Raw genomic sequence first — 19,076 nt, 5'->3', positions numbered from 1 at the left:
AGGAGGTGGGACACTGGGATGAATAAACAGTAGGGAGCAATACATGTATAAAAAGTGAGATTTGGGAAAACATTTGCCCTGGACACTGGAAAGCCCCACATAGCTCTGGTCTGGGAAGAGGTGAACTGAGGGCCAGATTTGGGGACAGGAAAAAGATTTTCTTAAAAAAATATATGTTTGTTTCACACCTTTCCACCACTACCCTACCCATGGGAATAAATAACTTGCTGTTTTGTGCGTGCACTCACACCCACACTGAAAGTCACAATTCTGATGATCAAGCAGGAAGTATATTTTCCCCCCATTAGACACATTTTGTGTAGTGTGACTGCAGTCAGGGATAGTCTTATTCTTGTTCTTATTCTTTTATTAGAAAAAGAGTCCATCAAACCGTTCCACAAACAGGGGCTTGTCCTGGGCAGATACTGAGCCTCTCTTTTATTTAAAAATAAACCATGTACTGTTAAAAAAATATCATGGAAAGGATCATAATTCTTTGTACAGACAGTACGTTTGAGTGCTTGCTGTCCCAGTTCCAAAATGAAACCCAAACATTCCTTGTCTGTAAACAAGAATTCAGAATAAAACAAACATGATTACAGCTGTCATTTTAAAGTGGACGCAAATAGGATTCTTCAAATTTATTTGTTTCTTGTTTAACCTGTCCTGTCCTCTCAAGGACATTTGAACATTTTATTTGTATACTCACATTTACATTTTCTGTGAATTGCATTTTCCTATTGAAACGAAATAGCTTTTTAAGCAGAATAGTGAAAGGTGGTCTCGTTTCTGAACCTAGACTATAACTCCTGTGTTATACATAGGTTAAGTAATTATGGACAGTAGCACCCTTTTAAGTATACCATTTTTCAAATCAGCCTTTATCATGAAGGCTATAAACCAGTGGTTCCCAATTAGGGGTCCGGGGACCCCTGGGAGACTATGGAATGTACCCAAATTTTATGGTCTGTTTTCCAATATTCCTAAAATCCTTTGCTTATTAGGGGCTACCCCACATTTTGTTCAAAAATTTGTTTTGCAGAGGTAACTACCATAGAGTTATAAAAATTGTCAAAAGTAAGGGCTCCGTGGCTTGGCTTTTGAAAAATAGGGGGTCCTCAGTAATTAGCTAATTGGAAACTACTGTTATAAACAACTGACCCAAGTAAAGATTATTCTTAGTCTATTTATCCTAGAGAATGCTGCCAACACAATGCAACATCCTTGATCCCTGCTGCTCCAGAGGGCAGACATGCCTAGAACTCATGGTGGGAAGTTCAAGGGATAAGTTTTTGGAGAAATATCCTAATGGTAAGAGGTGTTTGACAGTGGAACAGATCGCCTTAGGATGCTGTAGGCTCTTCTTTACTTGGAAGTGTTTCAGCAGAACTGGATGGGAACACCGCTTACACCCTGCATTGAGCAGGACATTGGACAAGATGACATTCAGGGCATTGAATGGGGACCTCCAAGTCCCCTTCCAGCTACGCAATTGTATGATTATATTACCCCAACTACACATTGTGCTTACTGCTGCCATTTTTTACTAAAAAGAGATTTTCAGTACAATAGGGAAACAGAATGCCAGGGCATACCAGAAGGATTGTATTTGCTTCTCTCATCCCCTTCAGAATGTGATCCAGTGTGTTCATCACTTCCTACCCATTCAGTGTAATAAGCAGGCACTGATATTAATAGCAAATTTCACACCTTTCCTCTGGAATGTATTTATATTCACTATGCAATTGGACGCCTGTTAAGATATCATAACTAAATTTAGCACAATGGTTGCAGAGATCAAGGAACAGGTTTTCCTCAAAGTTTGGGTGGAATAGGAAGCCATTATGGATCAATATGGTGGCCAGAAGCTTTCAAAAGTGCCCTGATTTGGAGGGGTTCTTAGAATTCTGGAGCAATGCCAGATATAGCGCTTTCCAATATCTATAAATAATTGCTAAAGGCATTGTTTATATGTAATTCGTAAATTCATTAAAAACATATAACAATTACCAATGGACAGATAACCTTTATGGAGTAATTGATCAAATCTGGGTCATGGTCCATTAGGGGTACTGTGCAGGAAGCCAAATAAGGTGAGACATTGGGCATCCATGATTGGATTTCTCATGATTTAATTTCTTTGAAGACCAGGCATGGGAGAATGCTACTTGAAACAGAACCAGGATGCTGAAGAGGTTACCTTTTTCCTGCCCACCAGTTTCCCACTCAAAATTCCACCCTGGTTAAGAGGGATAATATAGCTTGATTGTGATTTTAGTAATGCTATATGCTGTATGCTATACATAAATGCAAAAAGGAGAAACTTCTCAAAAGAGTCAACTAATGATCAGGGTACCAGGCAGGCAGCAGAACCTGTGCAAAGCTGCTTCAGCTATTCCGCAGTTTTTGAGGGCTGTATCCAACATTAGTTATACTTAGAATAGACCCATTGAAATTAATGGGCATGGCTAACTTAAGGCCATTAATTTCAATGAGACTGTTCAATTAGGTTCATTAATTTCAATCAGAGTAGAGTTCAGCCGGGTTTAATTGCTCCAGAAGAAGGAGCCTGTGTTCTGAAACACTCTGAGCTACAATAAAACCTCCTGTTCCTTTGTTAATACAGTGGTGCCCCGCAAGACGAATGCCTCACAAGACGAAAAACCCGCTAGACGAAAGGGTTTTGTGTTTTTTGAGCTGCTTCGCAAGACGAATTTCCCTATGGGCTTGCTTCGCAAGACGAAAACGTCTTGCAAGTTTGTTTCCTTTTTCTTAACACCGTTAATACAGTTGCAACTTGACTTCGAGGAGCAACTCATAGAACGCGGTGTGGTAGCCTTTTTTGAGGTTTTTGAAGACTTTGGTGATTTTTGAAGCTTTTCCAAAATTTTCCCAACACCATGCTTCGCAAGACGAAAAATTCGCTAGATGAAAAAACTCGCGGAACGAATTAATTTCGTCTTGCGAGGCACCACTGTACATTACTGTAAAAGACCCCTGATGCCTGCTCCCAAGACAAGTGCTTCTATCACTCCACCTGAATTTTAAAACAAAGTTGGTTAATGATCTGTGAGACTGCAGCTCTAGACTTTCCACTGCCATCTATGCATTGCATAGTCTGGAGGAAACCATGCACTTGGGCTTTGGTTCCCATCTTAATTTAAAATAATAATAATAAATCCTCGCCAGGGTTACCATGAAGATGACCACAAACAATATTGCAAGGGCAGAATTAAAAGTGCTATACTAATATTTCTATTTCTGTTTCTCAAGTAATGCTAAGAATGTCTTGTTCTCTCTCTCCACATATTATCTGAGTTTTGGAGTATTACCGAAACCACTGGCTTCAAGTTGCGAGAATGAAAATTCTGACTAAACATCAGGAAGAACTTTCTGACAGTAAGAGCTGCTTGACAGTGGAATGGACTCCCTCAGAAGGTGGCAAACTCTCCTTCATTGGAGGTTTTTAAGCCGAGGTTTGGTGGCCATCTGTCATGGGGTTGGACTAAATCAGGAATTGGCAAAAACAATTAGCTGCGGGCCGGTCCACTGACCTTGTGGCGGGCCAGAGAAGTGACACCAGGGGGGGCTGGAAAAAGTGGTGAGGGGGGCAAGTGGTCCTCCTCCCCACCCCCAGCCGCTGCGCTTACCTTCCCTGGGGCTGCCGCCGCCACCGCTGCTGCTTCTCGTGAGTAGGCAGAGCAAGCTCATCTGCTCCACTCTCTGACCCACAGGAGCACCAAGGCAGTGGCAGACGCAGCAAAGGGAAGATGAGCGGTGCGAAAGGGCTGGCTCCAGAGAGGGGCTGCTTAAAATGGTGCTCAGCCAGCTCAGCCCAGCCCCCTTCCTCCTCTAGGCAGGGCAGGGAGAAGCCGGGAGGAGGGAGGGAGGAAGCACCGCCACGGTGTGGGGGGGGTTGGAATGGTGCAGGGGGGAAATGGCGCAGCCTGAACAAACAGAATCCCCATGCCGATCCACAGACAATCCGTGGGCCGAAATCCTGTAAGCAATTGGGCCTGATCTGGCCCACAGCCCTTAGTTTGCCGACCCCTGGACTAGATGATCCTTGAGGTCCCTTCCAACACTACAATTCTATGTGCCCATTTGACACAAACTTGCACCCTCTTTTGTTCTGTCATTTAGTGATGTGTAAGTGATCTCATTTTTTGACAGAATTACAAGCCTGGTAGATGAAGGGAACACAATGGATGTAGCCTACCTTGATTTCAGCAAGGCATTTGACAAGGTGCCCCATGATATTCTTGTAAAGAAGCTGGTAAAATGCGGTCTTGACTACGCTACCACTCAGTGGATTTGTAACTGGCTGACTGACCGAACCCAAAGGGTGCTCATCAATGGTTCCTCTTCATCCTGGAGAAGAGTGACTAGTGGGGTGCCACAGGGTTCTGTCTTGGGCCCGGTCTTATTCAACATCTTTATCAACGACTTGGATGATGGACTCAAGGGCATCCTGATCAAATTTGCAGATGACACCAAACTGGGAGGGGTGGCTAACACCCCAGAGGACAGGATCACACTTCAAAACGACCTTGACAGATTAGAGAACTGGGCAAAAACAAACAAGATGAATTTTAACAGGGAGAAATGTAAAGTATTGCACTTGGGCAAAAAAAATGAGAGGCACAAATACAAGATGGGGGACACCTGGCTTGAGAGCAGTACATGTGAAAAGGATCTAGGAGTCTTGGTTGACCACAAACTTGACATGAGCCAACAGTGTGACGTGGCAGCTAAAAAAGCCAATGCAATTCTGGGCTGCATCAATAGGAGTATAGCATCTAGATCAAGGGAAGTAATAGTGCCACTGTATTCTGCTCTGGTCAGACCTCACCTGGAGTACTGTGTCCAGTTCTGGGCACCACAGTTCAAGAAGGACACTGACAAACTGGAACGTGTCCAGAGGAGGGCAACCAAAATGGTCAAAGGCCTGGAAACGATGCCTTATGAGGAACGGCTAAGGGAGCTGGGCATGTTTAGCCTGGAGAAGAGGAGGTTAAGGGGTGATATGATAGCCATGTTCAAATATATAAAAGGATGTCATATAGAGGAGGGAGAAAGGTTGTTTTCTGCTGCTCCAGAGAAGCGGACATGCAGCAATGGATCCAAACTACAAGACAGAAGATTCCACCTAAACATTAGGAAGAACTTCCTGACAGTAAGAGCTGTTCGACAGTGGAATTTGCTGCCAAGGAGTGTGGTGGAGTCTCCTACTTTGGAGGTCTTTAAGCAGAGGCTTGACAACCATATGTCAGGAGTGCTCTGGTGGTGTTTCCTGCTTGGCAGGGGGTTGGACTCGATGGCCCTTGTGGTCTCTTCCAACTCTATGATTCTATGATTCTATGATTCTAAGTGGCCAACCTCATCCTTGGGCCTGTCTATGGGAACATTGTCAAGCCTGTACTTCTTTTTGGTTCTTCCACAGGGCGCTGCTGGAGGTCAGTAGGCAAGAGGGGGAAACCGCACTAAGGCAGAAGGATGCTCCACATTTACTTTAATGCACAGTAGAGTGGCACTATCAAACGCTTTCTGTTTAACTTGTGGCACACTTGCTGAAAAGGGTAAACCAGCAGTTTATTCAAAGAGCATCTGTAAAGCAGCTTCAGATTTGACATCTTGCACTTCCTACTCTTATTACTTCAACAGCCAGGAAACTGCGAGAGAAAAGCAAAGCGCTCATTTTTATTTTTATTTTTGCTTGGTTTTTCTCCCGCATCTTCTGGGCCTACGTGATTTGGAGATCAAAGGAATTTATGTTCAGTGTTGCCAGCTTATTCCTCTCTGGAGTGTGCTTACTGACTTCCTCTTTATCCAGTATGATGTCTGTCAGTGTTTGAATTACTTCCTCATTCTCTCACTGACTCACTCATCCACTGAGGCTCTGCTTTGCTGGGTGTCCTAATACACAGCGGACTTAAGGGACCTATTGTCTATTTTATGTTTAAAGAGGACTCATATATTACACACACACAAAAGATGTTTATTACTGCCATTGCTATTGAATCTGTACAACCGTACCTTCCTGAAAAAGGCTTGTTCTGAATAGAGGTGGTACATATTGTTTATAAAAAAAATACACAGACCACATAACCTAATGGTCAAAAAATATATATCACAAAAAGAAGCTAATTAAATACAGCAAACTATTTATCGTACATTGTGCCAGTGGTGCCAGTGGTGCAACATATGGCTGTAATTAGAATGGAAGCCCAAGAATAAATACTGGTAATGTACTAGTCCTCATGGACACATCTGGGTCTCTATTCTATTTATTCATCATGGAAAGCATAGTTTCTGGTGCATGGTTTGGAACTGGGGAGAAAAAGCATTCTCTCCTTTATCATTAAAAAAAGTCCTCTAAAATTCATTACAAAGATTCATACAATTTACAAAAGTACAGTCTTTTAGAAATGCAGATATCAGAAGGTCAGAAGCAGAGAATGTTTCCAGTGACTTCAGGCAAATTTTATCTATTATCTGAGCTTTTCACCTGGCTCTGAATATGGTTTAAATATATGCAATATTAAATTTCCTTTCCAGTGATCCTTAATATGTAAATAGGATTAGATCTTTGATGTATCCAGTTACAACATCACACAGAAAGAGATAGAGGTGGTGTTGCATTTCATGCATATACAAATTATTTTTTCCTTGCTCTTTTAGGAAAATGTCATAAAATAAATCCTAATGTGACCTAACTGGCCCTTGAATGGTGGCGGTGGTAGGTAGTTCTTGGATTTTAATTTCCAATTTTCATACACAGAAATCAGTATCTCATACTGCAGCCTCTGAACTTATTTAGGCCATTGGTAAGGCAGAATCATGTAGAACAGGGACCCATCTTTTGTAGGGCCTCATAACAGTTCCTAGAAATGTGATGATCTAGTTCCTAAGGATTTCTCTCTTTGTTCCTGTAAATAGGAATATTTCTAAAGGCAGACGTTGCAAATAAAAACAAAATAAAAGGGGCAAGTTTTATTTAGATTCTATCAAGGCTACAATGAAGCATTTTGTTTCTGAACCTGCCACTCAGTGCTTTATGAAGCACATAACCTGCTCTATACAGTTCAGCTCATTTAATTATTATCTGTCTTCTGAAGTGAAAGTTAAATATAGCATTTCAAGCTGCTTGCGAACTAGACCATCTTTATTTTCTTTCACAAACCACATGTTTATGCCTTAAAGGCTGCTTTCAAGCTGTTTTCAAAACATCTCATATTCTACAGCAGGGGTGGTCAATCTGCGGCCGCAGATGGCTATCAACCCAATTTCATGCAGTGTTCGGCCGGGAGTGCTATATTTGTCCCCCAGGCCCAAGGTTCCTGAACCCTGGTCTAAGTTATCTCTACCTGAAGCACAGTGGCAGCACTGGGTGGTGAACTGGGAAGAGGCCGTCTAGAAAAGTTGCGAGCCTTTGAAAAGGCATACTCAAAAATGAGAATGCCCTTGTTCAAAAGCCTGCACATCTTTGAGTCAAGCAGCTGGCTGTACAAGTAGTTGAGCAGGCTTTCCTTGCTTCACAATGCTAGTGGCTGCTTCCCTCCCTCCCCACCCATATCCTATTATGGGCTCACAAGCCTTAGATGAGGCATAACGTTGAAGTAGCACAATGTGCCCAATATCAATGCCTGATTGATGTAAAGGTTCGTCTAGTCAAGCATCCTGCTTTCAGCAGTGTTGAAATAGCCAGTTTCCTTAAGGAAACTCCCAACCAGGGTGCCTTGTCACCAGCCCACTCCCTTCTGCATTTGCCATTCAGAAGAATATTGCCTCTCAAAATTTCATTTCAGGTGACTGAAAGTCATAGGACAGCTGAGGAGCACATGTAATCCTTCTGGACTTCCCATAGGCATCTGGTTGGCCACTGGGGGGAAGCTGGATGCTGGCATTTGGTCTTACCCAAAAGGGTCCTCTTATGTAGGTTTGAAGCATTGAAGTTTAAACATTCATGACAAAACTGAATGAATAATAAACCAACAGAAACATAACCTGGATCAATATTCAGTGAGTTCACTTGTATGAAATCCTGAGCTGAGGTCTGATCATATAATGCCTTTGTAAATAGGCTTTTCAAACAGTATATCCAAACAGCAGCACTAATTTTAAACTAACTGTGCTTAGATGCCAGGTTGCAAACCTGCTCTCCCATGCTCATTTCCCCCTAGTACCGTCAATATATATTCTTACATTGTGTTCTTACAAGTGCTCATGGTCAGCTTTAACACCACTACTCTATGTAGCCAATGGTTGCTAACTTAAGCAGCAATAGCTGACATGGTGCCAACTATAAAAGTGTAAACATAGAGAGTATTTGACTTCTGGGCTGGGAAAGCATTTTCCCTGGAAGAAGGAGGGCATGCCAAGTAACAGAAACCAAGTAAATATTTGCATAAGGGAGACAATCACCTTTGTTTGCAATGTTCTTGGAAACAATCAACATCTCACAAGCTATGAGCAATTATTTTCACTACTTATCTACCTAAGGGGTAAAAACCTATAAAACGCTGTTTAATGTTTCATCCCCCGCTCTTCTGCTTACAAAATATATTCCAGGAGAGGCTAAATGGCATATTGACACATGCTGTTTTAGAAACGGACCAAGGAACAAATATGCAAATAATATTTGTTGAAGTGCAGTATCTTCAGAAATGCAGATTGCCTAAGAAGAGTCAATCTAGTCCAACATCCTGTGGCCAACGATATGCCCAAGAGGAACCCGCAAGCAGGATTCAAGAGCAATAGCGCTTACTCCTCTTGGTGTTTCTGGCAACTGATATTCAGAAGCATGCTGCCTCCAACAGTGGAGGTAGAGCCTAGTCATTATGGTTAGTAACCACTGATAGTCTTAGCGCCCATGAATTTATCTAATCCTCCTTTAAAGCCATCCACATTGCTAGCAATCATTGACTCCCATCAATGATTCCATAGTTTAACTATGCACTGTGCGATCAAGTACGGTCCTTTCCTCCTCTCCCTCCTTACCTTTTCCCATGTGGTGTCCATACAACCTGGAACAAGGACATAAACAGATATTAGACTAATAACCACTTCTTTATTAAGAACAAGGATCTGCAAACAATTAGCAGCCTGGGTAATTTCATTAACTTGACAGGCAATGTGTTATGATAAGAGCTAGGAAGATGCTTCTGCCCTTGCCTGCTTCACATAGGTAACTGCACTTTGGCTCAGTCCATGAACTGGGGGTGGGGGCAGGGAGAGAATCTGTTTTTCATCTAGGGGTGGTTGTTATGATTTGTTTGTAGGGAGGTTATTCAACAAAGAGCATTTGTCCGGAATGTATCCTGACTTGCTTGGAGAGGGTTTATCTTCCAGTGAATCTTTCTACACTTTTCAAAGCGTTTCACCCTCACTTTCCTTTCCACGGAAAGTCAGGAGTTTTGTTGTTGCTGTTGCTCAATGTGAATTTGTGGCACCAGAGGGGCAAGAGTGCTTTAGTCCACTTTGATTGCATAAACCTAAATTTTCCAATATGTGCCTGAATCTCTCCCGCTAAATACTGACAGTCTGGAGATGCCTGACAGAAACACGACTGCGAAAAGAGCCACTTTCTTACTGCTTTTGGTCCCATCACTCTCCAAGACTGTGAGGTAGCAATGCGGCTTCTGAAAGAAAGTTTACATGCCACATATCACTATCTAAGGTGTGTGCTGGGGCGGGGGGCTATAATCTAAATAGCTTTCGGATCTTCCTTTCTTATTCACAAACATTCAGACAAATACACTTCGGATGTTAAAACATCCATTTTAAAAAATATCCACACAATTCCCTCCTTACTGTTGCTCCACTTCTCTAATTCTCTGACTGCAGAAAGTTTCACAGGTAACCTTAACTAGGCGAGCACTGGTGTATTAGGCTACATGCAGACATCCGTATAAATCAGGTTTTTGTTTTTGCTGTGGCTTGAGCCCTTCTTCCAACCCCCTTTGACAGACATCTTGGACAGTGAATTAAATGCTGATTCAACAGCTTTTCTTGTCTCTCTGGAGCGCTTCAGGCAGTCTGCATGTAAATTCAGGTTATGTGGGTCTGCTTCATTAGATAGCTGACCTCACTCGCCTGGCAGGTCCGAAACAGGATTGATGTGTTTTGCTGGTCAGAATGATGGTGATGTAGGACTATCTAAAAGGGTTTAGGCTTTTGGTGATCTCCAACCTCTGCAGCATCAGGGTTGATTTGTGCATGGTCAGCTATATCCTGCAGAGCGGTAGAGGATTCCTTGACTGGCTTCTCTGATTAGTTCATGAGACACGTTGATGATTAAATAATTCTTATATATTTGGATCATGACTCTGCACTGAGCATAGCTCCATTAAAGGTACCTTCACCATCTTCTTGTCCCATTTCTATGGATACTTTTCTATTTGTGAGTTTTGAGGCTGTGCATAGAATCTTTACTAACAGAACTTGTTCCAAAAACAGACATAAAATGTTATATCAAGATAATTGCATAATATAATGTGCTGAGCCTAGCATAGGTACAATATCTTAGACATATGGAATTATTGTATCCAGGACTGAAAACAAAGCTGTTTCTCTCCACAGACTCCATTAGTCTGGAGGCTGTTTGCTTCTGGAAAGAGAGTCATTAACACACCATCCTCTTTGGTGGCTTGAAAACAAAGACTAACTCACACATTCAAAATGGTTGATCTGCAATGGAATGCCCCATATCATCTAAGTTAAATACCTCCTGAAAAGGCAGCAAGCAGAGATCCATTCTTGGTTATTTTTTAACTGCTAGGCTCTCTGAGAGATTTAGTTTAGCTCAATGGAATTTTACAATGTTAAATCTTTAGCAATACACATAGAGTTGTTTTCCATTTCAATGTACAATTAAACAATAACACTTAACAATGCTCAGAAGCCCCCTTGAGATCTGAATGCAGAGAAGAGCCCATGCCAGTGGGACTATTGAGCTGGGGCTTTTGTGCATGCCAGTCACTATTCTACAAAGGTTTAACCCTCCTATGTTCAGCTGAATACTTGAAAGGGGCTATAGCCCTATTCATATAGTTGATTCAGCCCTTCCTGGGAACCCACTTCATTTAATTTTTTTAAAAAATTAATCTCAGTTGTTGCAAAAATTTTGAGAAGAGGATAGAATAAATAAATAATTTAAAGCAGATTTATGGCTCAGAAATGACTTTGGTCTTTTTCATCTTTAGCAAATTCAAAGCACTGGCATTCAATGATTGATTTGAAATGTCTGTACTCTTAACTTCTCAAAATCTTTTTCTATATCTTGAATATGCTAATGATGAAATTGGCCAAAGTCCCTGGTCATCCATAAATCTACTTTTTACAGTCAAGAGGTAATTGATATGCTAAGGCTGTAATTTGCTAATAGCATTTTATAGGTAGAAAAATGGAAGAAAATGGCACCTAATCTCCTCCTTGATTTATTAATACATGGAAGTATAACAAGCTGAAGTGTATGACCCCCACACACCATCATTATCACTCAATTAGGAGTGATCATTGGAGTTGGAATGCCATTCTTAGGAGATTGACTGGTCTGCTAAGTAGTTCTGGGCACTAACAGTTTTAAAGGAAACAAGCACTCTGGAAGTAATGGAACTTAGTCTCAGTTTTACAGAGCAGGCTGTGGTGGTACAGCAGAAATACTATTGTGATTTCATTTGTGATTTAACAAAATGTTGAGTTCAAATGTAGTTATTGGATTTCACTAACTATCATATTGCTGTGTCACTCCTGGAATATTTAAGTGACATAACCTTATAGAAATAATCTAGAGTTATCCTTAGCCTCAAGTTTCCAGCATTCACTCATTCCAGATGCTACAGTGCTCAGACAATACTTGTGGATCCCAGGAAATGCATTTTCTTCTGTCCTCTGAATTCCAGATCATTGTTAAACAGAAGATCTCCATAAGTGTGTGTTTAGGGCACAACAGTTGGCTTGACCTCCCTGACACAGGAGCTGTGAGCAGAGCTTCTTGTACTTCACAAGCTTATTGTGTACACCAGTCAAAGGCCATGGGAAAAGGGAAAGAACAGCTGATTCCTTGCTGAGTGCATTACTCAAACCATAAAAAGAGTAAGTTTCAGTTTGAAATTATTTATATTTTCATTACAAAAATGTTTTCTTCACAGATGCACAGCAACATATGGAGATGCATAGGAAATGTGCATAATTACTACTAGATGTTTTGCTTGTGGGAAGATAAATCTATTTGCCATTCCATTTTTATTTAGAACATTATAACTTTCTGAAAGCCCTGCATATTGGACCTGCATTTCTGCTGTCTTTTCATGGCTAATTGTGGGGGTTGACAAGCAACAGTTGAAGAAGAGAAATAGGTTCTGTAGTATTTGCAAGATTACAAATGATTCACAGATACTGAATTAGAAGGAATCCTGCTACCAGGATACTGAATTAGAAGGAATCCTGCTACCAGGATACTGAATTAGAAGGAATCCTGCTACCAGGGGGTGTGGACTGTGCGGTAGGTGTGATCTGCCCCAGGTGCCCCACTGAATGGGGTGACAAAATGGCGGGTGGCACTCACCACAGGGCCTGCAGTGTGCCCGAGCCACACATCTTGGGCGCCCACAGGCTCCACAATGTCCGCCCGCTGCCTCCTCCCAGCTGTAGGGCGGCTGAGGCCCCAGCCCCCATGGCACACCCTGTCCCTATGGGTGCCACACACCCTGCCCCACCCCTACGGGCACCGCACACCCCGTCCTTCTCTAAGGGTGCTGTGCACCCCATCTTATCCTTCCCTAAGGGCACTGCGTGCCTCGCCCCTATGGGCAGTTCACCCTGCCCCTGGGCGCACCGCCCCAGGTGCCTGAGAAGAGGAGTTTGAATTTGATATCCCGCTTTATCACTACCCTAAGGAGTCTCAAAGCGGCTAACATTCTCCTTTCCCTTCCCCCCCACAACAAACACTCTGTGAGGTGAGTGGGGCTGAGAGACTTCAGAGAAGTGTGACTGGCCCAAGGTCACCCAGCAGCTGCATGTGGAGAAGCGGAGACACAAACCCGGTTTCCCAGATTACGTGACTACCGCTGTTAACCACTACACCACACTGGCTCTGTGTGGCTTCCTCTACTGCTGCCTGCTACCAAACCATGCACAAAAAATGTAACTAGTAGGTTCCTTAGCTTCTTGTCCCTACTGGTCACACCCAGAGCTGATTCCCCAACATATAACTGTTTCTAAATCATTTTAGTTTCTGCACACATTTAGTTCCTGCCTGGAGAAGCAAAAATTAAGGAGAGACATGATAGCAAACTCCAAATATCTGAAGGACTGTCATGCAGAAGATGGGAGCAGCTTTGTGTTGGCCTGGATGGCAGGACAAGAACCAATGGATGGCAATCTCAGAGAAGCAGATTTGGGCTAAATATTGAATGAAGCTTCTTAACCATAAGAACTGAAAAATAGTTAAACAGATCTTATCAGGAGATAGTGGTGGCCAGTCCTTTCCTATAACGACTTAAACAAAGACTGAACAACCATCTGTCTGCAGTGCTATTGTCCCATCCTACACTGTAGGTCCTGCACTGAGCAAGGGAATGGACTAGATGCCTTCAACTCTATGGTGGCAGCAAGGTTATTATGAGGTGGCTGTTTCTACTTCATTTCTGCAGCTCATTGCTTCAGCTGCCAGTTAAGAACACGACTGCAGCTACCAGCTTGCACAGGCATTTTCCTAAACATTCAAACAGTCAAGGTGTGAACAGGGGCAAAGAGGCATGGGCCCTGACATCTTTGTGTGCATCTTTCTGCTGGTGGATCCCTGACCACCCCATATTATATAGGGAAGGCCTGTGGATGACTTCTGTGTACATTTGTTTGAAGGTGAGTACAGGGCTGTATATTATGGGGAAATGCCCTGTGTTGCATTGTAACATCTTAATGTTGCAAAAATATTTTTACAATGAAAATGTAAATAATTTCAAACTAAAACCGTTGCTCTTTCGATGGTTTGATTAATTCATTATGAATCCATTGTTCTTTCTCTTTCACCGTGGCCTTTGACTAGTGTACACAATGAATGGTGAACTGAGAGAAACTCTGCTTATCTCTCCTGTGACAGGGATGTCAAACCAGCTGTGGTTACATGCAGACATTAGCCTAAGGAAGCAGGACCATGGGATCACCTTATAAGGAGCTTGATACAGTTCACTGGTTGTAGTGGTCTGTCTTCATAAAGATGCCTCCATGCACATGAGTCAATATGAAATGTGTGTAGAAACAGTTAGCTTGCTGGCTCTGGGCCCGATTGTCATATATCTAATAAAGCACCTAGTAGCCTGTTGGAACTAAATGTGTATTTATATATTCATCATTATTACCATCTCCATAAATTCCTACTCATACAAAATTTACTGCTGACATTTGTTTGCACTGCAACACTGTTTTCACATTAAGAAAAAGTGGTCATTTATTTTAGGCTTTGCAAATCAAACGATTACATCTCAAATCTTGTTTAATGGTAAAGCCGATCCAAGCACAAGCATGTCTTTTATAATTAAATACTTAAAGAAGAACGGTTGGGCACTGGTGTGTTCAAATTTGATTTAAAGTCTGCTGCACATAGTTTATTTAGCCACATGCTGGAGGCTGACAGTTAAGTGCAAAATGTGGTAGGGAGATTCGGGTAACATTGTTTTATTCATTTGTTTGCAGATTTATAACCACATTTCAGCCAAAAGTTGAAAAGTCCACCAAGTACACATACTGTATAAAGTGCAACAATTATAGGATAAAACATTACAATATTTTTTTTTAAAAAACCATGCAAATATTAATATCTGAGTATATGAAAAGAGGAAACATTAAAAAATAATTCCCAGTGGCATAGAACCTAAGGACCTGTCTGAACTCACTAGCTGGCCACAGCAAACCAATGTTTCACAGTCTAAGATGGAGATAAATAATACTTGCTTACCTTACAAAGCATCTATTATTATATATAATAATGGCTACCTTGTATGTATAATAAACATGTTGCAAAATCTGTTACAGTCGTACCTCAGCTCCCGAACGCCTTGGGAGTCAAACGTTTCGGCTCCCGAGCAATCAAAAACTGGAAGTGAGTGTTCCAGCTTTCATTTGTTCTTTTGGAAGCTGAATGTCTGACGGGGCTTCCAATTGGCTTCAGGAGCTTCCTGCAGTCTATCAAAAGCCACACTTTGGTTTCCAAATGTTTCGGAAGTCAAAGGGACTTCCGGAACAGATTCCATTCTACTTCTGAGGTATGACTGTATTTTCTTGCTGTGACATATTCCAGCTTGAGACTATAGTTTTTGCTGAAGAAGTGTATCTTCCAAGAGTTAGTTGGATGTTGGGGACTTCACAGCAAAACAACCATAGGAGTCCACATTATACCCTGAAAAACCATGTCTAGTTTTCTGAAACAAAGTCAAATGTATGAACCACATCATTTCCCCCCAGCAATTTCACCAGTTTGTTTGTTTGTTTGTTTGCTTGCTTGCTTGCTTGCTTCTTTTGAAACTGATAATCTTGAGGGTACTGGAATAAGGCATCTAGAGACCACATGCTTTTTATCCTACGTCACTCCAACAAGCTAATAAAAGGAAGAGCAAATATAGAATTGGCCTTATCTGCTGAGACAGGAGTAAAAAGCATGATTATAGCACTTCGCTCTTATTCATTCTATGTAGGAGATGTACAAAAGCAGCTGACCTTGATTTCGGGGGGGGGGGGAGGAACTGCAAGTGAGTAACTTAATTCAAGAATAACATAGTCAAGCTTTTGACTTTTGCCATTTTGTAGTCCTGTCCGCAGATGCAGTAACAAGCAACAGCCATTTTTGTTGGCTGCAAACAGTTGACTCACTTGCAGATGGATGAGTTTACTCTCTGTTGCTGGGATGGGACCTTTGACAGTTGGGTGGTATTTAATTGGAGTGCTACTCGCCAGCTTCCTTCCTGTGCTTTTATTGATTTGTTTTAATCATTCCTACTACTGCTGTGAAACATCTGTGGCATAAAGGCTCGGCAGATATTAAACTGAAACAGCCCCCAAACTGACTGTATATGAGAAGATGGCAAAAAAAAAAGTATTTTGTTAGTTTATCATGCAGCTAGGTGAGGCTGAGACTGGAGTGAAAGTTAAAAACATGTGTTAAAGTCTTGTCTAACAAACAAATATTTGCAGGACCAATACCCACATTTAAAAGGGCTGTGGCCACTTCTTTATTGAGAAGCAGAGATGGAAGAGGAGTCTTTGTTTCATAAAACACACACTTGGGTCTCCAAGGGGGCAGGGGACATCATGGAAAATCAAGGTATCTTGAATCTGCTTCTTTTAGTATGGTATGTCACCTACATTGGAAGACGTCTGGAGAGCAGGCACACCAGTCAGCTAATGCATCAACCAGGGCTTGGTGATTAACTTTCATGGATTTATCCAGCCTCTGATACCACGATGTGACATGCAAGAGTACAAAATAATGCAGCACGTAAATTTATTTGCTAATTCAGGATAGGTATAATCAGAAAAGCTCATTTGTTTGTTTTGCATTCTCTCATCAAGTATGTTGAAGACCAAGTGCCTGCAAGGGGATCTTGATACCGAGATTTATTCTAAGGCAGGGGTCAGCAAGCTTTTTCAGCAGGGGGCTGGTCCACTGTTCCTCAGACCCTGTGGGGGGCCGGACTATATTTTTTTTGGGGGGGTGAATGAACAAATTCTTATGCCCCACAAATAACCCAGAGATACATTTTAAATAAAAGCACCCATTCTACTCATGTAAAAACATGCTGCTGGCCAGACCGTCCGCGAGCCGGATTTGGAAGGCGATTGGGCCTTAGTTTGCCTACCCATGCTTTAGTCACTACAAAATAAATATAACCTCCATCTTTCTTCAGCTTATTGTATTCAGACACATTGTTGCATCAAAATTTCCTCAGGCAGGGGTGAAGCTGTAGCATCCCACCATACCTCAACTGATGTTTGCCCAGAACTCCATTTCTCCACCTCTGCCACCATTTTATTCCCATATACATGAATGTAACTCTTCACTGCGATTTTCATTGCTCTGTGTTCTGTGTTCAAGCAGGTAGGATAAAAGTCTGGTAACGTGGGTAATTCAAGTCCTAGCAAAGATATTATATCTACAAATGCTACTTCTGGATTTGGACCTGGCACCACAACTTGATGTTAGAGAGCTTTAAAAAAAGAAGCAGCATTTTGCACACAAATCAGTTGTACTTTCTTCATATTATTAATAATCCATATACCTCAACATGGAAAATGGGTCCTACACTGATGCCTGACTCATATTAAATAAACCTCTATATACCCATTTCTTTAAAGCCCCATATGTATATAGTCTTTTCTCCCTTTACCACCCAATTCTCAGACAGAAGTCCCAACGGCTGCTAACAAGCCCCGCTGTGATTTGTGACATTATTACAATTTGCATGGGAAGGTTTTACAAGGCAATTCATATGAAATATGCTCTCACATTCCCATATATTCTTTTTTCTTTTTGTTTTTAAAGCTGGAAGCATGACAAACTCACTTGACGTTGCACTGTGGCCAGACCACAGTGGCAAGCTGTTAAAACATTGCTTTCTTTTCTTTTTAAACTCAAAAGGTAGGTAGCTGAAAAATCCTGCCCTCTGCAAGTGCCAATTAGTTGGACTAGATTAATGGTTAGTAATATCCTGCTGAGATACCTGCCTAGCATTTTGATTTCATTATTTTTGCTTTGTATCCAAATGGCTTTGTTCTGAGTTGGTCAGTCCTTTTGAGGGGACAAGGGAAAGTTTGGTAGCTGCTTGTTTTAAATAATAATAATAATAATAATAATAATAATAATAATAATAATAATAATAATAATAAAAAAACAACTTTCAGGTGATTCAATTGATAGTTTGCCCCAGGCAGCTGAACCTCATTGTTGCTATTATTCCAAATAAAACCTGTAGGGAAGGATGTATGAGAAGCCCAGAAAGATAGCATGCTAGGAAATAAATTATTCTGAAGCCCTTTGTTATGACTGTGTCTATTCCAAACATGATGGCACAGATTTACTGCTTGCCAGAACTGCTAAGGAGGCATTCTTATTCAATGGCATGTCTTGGCAGAGAGCAAGCCTAACAAAATTGCCAGAACATAGCCCATAACTAGACCATTATCATTTATGAAACATCACACAGTGGCAACATTTATGTGAATGCTACAGCTGTTACTCCCTGGGAATTTCTTTTACATGTTGTTCCAATATCATATCAGGAGTCTATTTCAACCTCTGTCCAGGTTTTTGTCAGCTTGGCTGGATGGCTTTACTTAAATGATAATGCCACCTGAGGAAAAAAATACAGCGCATTACCAGTAGCCCTGCTATTTTTATTCGTAATTTTAGATTTTTATTAGTCATCCATTTGATCCAAACAGTGGACAGGTTTTGTCAGGATTGATGGAATTCTGGCATGGCAGCACCAAAAAAAGAAAAGAAAAAAGGAGAAGAAAATATTCACAAAAGGCAGTCATTTAGAATTAATTGCATGTTATTCACCATTAGTTTGAGTAATCAGAATGATTCATGGAAGCAGCAGCCCTGTGAAAGCTTCACACATGGTTTTTCTACACAAAATATCATTGTAGAAATGTCCTGGGGGACGTTTTAGTGCTTGAGTTGTCTGCATTCCATGCAAGATGGCACAGAATGTCTAGAACATCTTTGAGATAACAAACATTTCCAAGCTGGAAGATAAACCTTAACGGAAAGCAAAATATTTGTGCTCTGTGTGTGAGGGTTTGTGCGCATGCACATAAAGAACAGCAGGATTTAAATTATTGCTCTGACAAAAATAAAAGGGGGAGGGAAAGTCGTGAAGGATGTGTTAGGTGAGCTGTGATCTCCTTGAGCTACCAAGAAGAATCACCCAGTAGGGTGATCTCTTTATTAGGACCAACCAAGATGTTGCAAATCAGTGAGACAACTTCTGAGTTCTTCAGAATCCTCCATCAAGATTAATGTTAAGCATAACAGGAGATGAGAGTGAGAGCATACATCGCCATATGTGCTCCTT

The 19,076-nt window shown here is 41.5% G+C and overlaps 1 protein-coding gene across 1 annotated transcript in view; it reads right to left on the bottom strand.

The window, feature by feature from the left end:
• The window catches only part of LOC309532943 (uncharacterized protein), a gene marked incomplete at its 3' end in the record, with an annotated part of 54,864 nt that overhangs the window by 19,698 nt on the left and 16,090 nt on the right, over positions 1-19,076 (bottom strand). The window contains exon 3 of the mRNA XM_082223731.1: positions 9,001-9,026. Within this exon, the coding sequence (XP_082079857.1) occupies positions 9,001-9,026 (26 nt within the window). The remainder of the gene's footprint in view (positions 1-9,000; positions 9,027-19,076) is intronic.

The sequence above is a fragment of the Podarcis vaucheri genome, assembly GCF_965113315.1.
Source record: "Podarcis vaucheri genome assembly, chromosome: 5".
Classification (NCBI taxonomy): domain Eukaryota; kingdom Metazoa; phylum Chordata; class Lepidosauria; order Squamata; family Lacertidae; genus Podarcis; species Podarcis vaucheri.
Note: the sequence above shows the minus strand (reverse complement) of the source record. Positions and strands in the feature narration are given on the sequence as shown.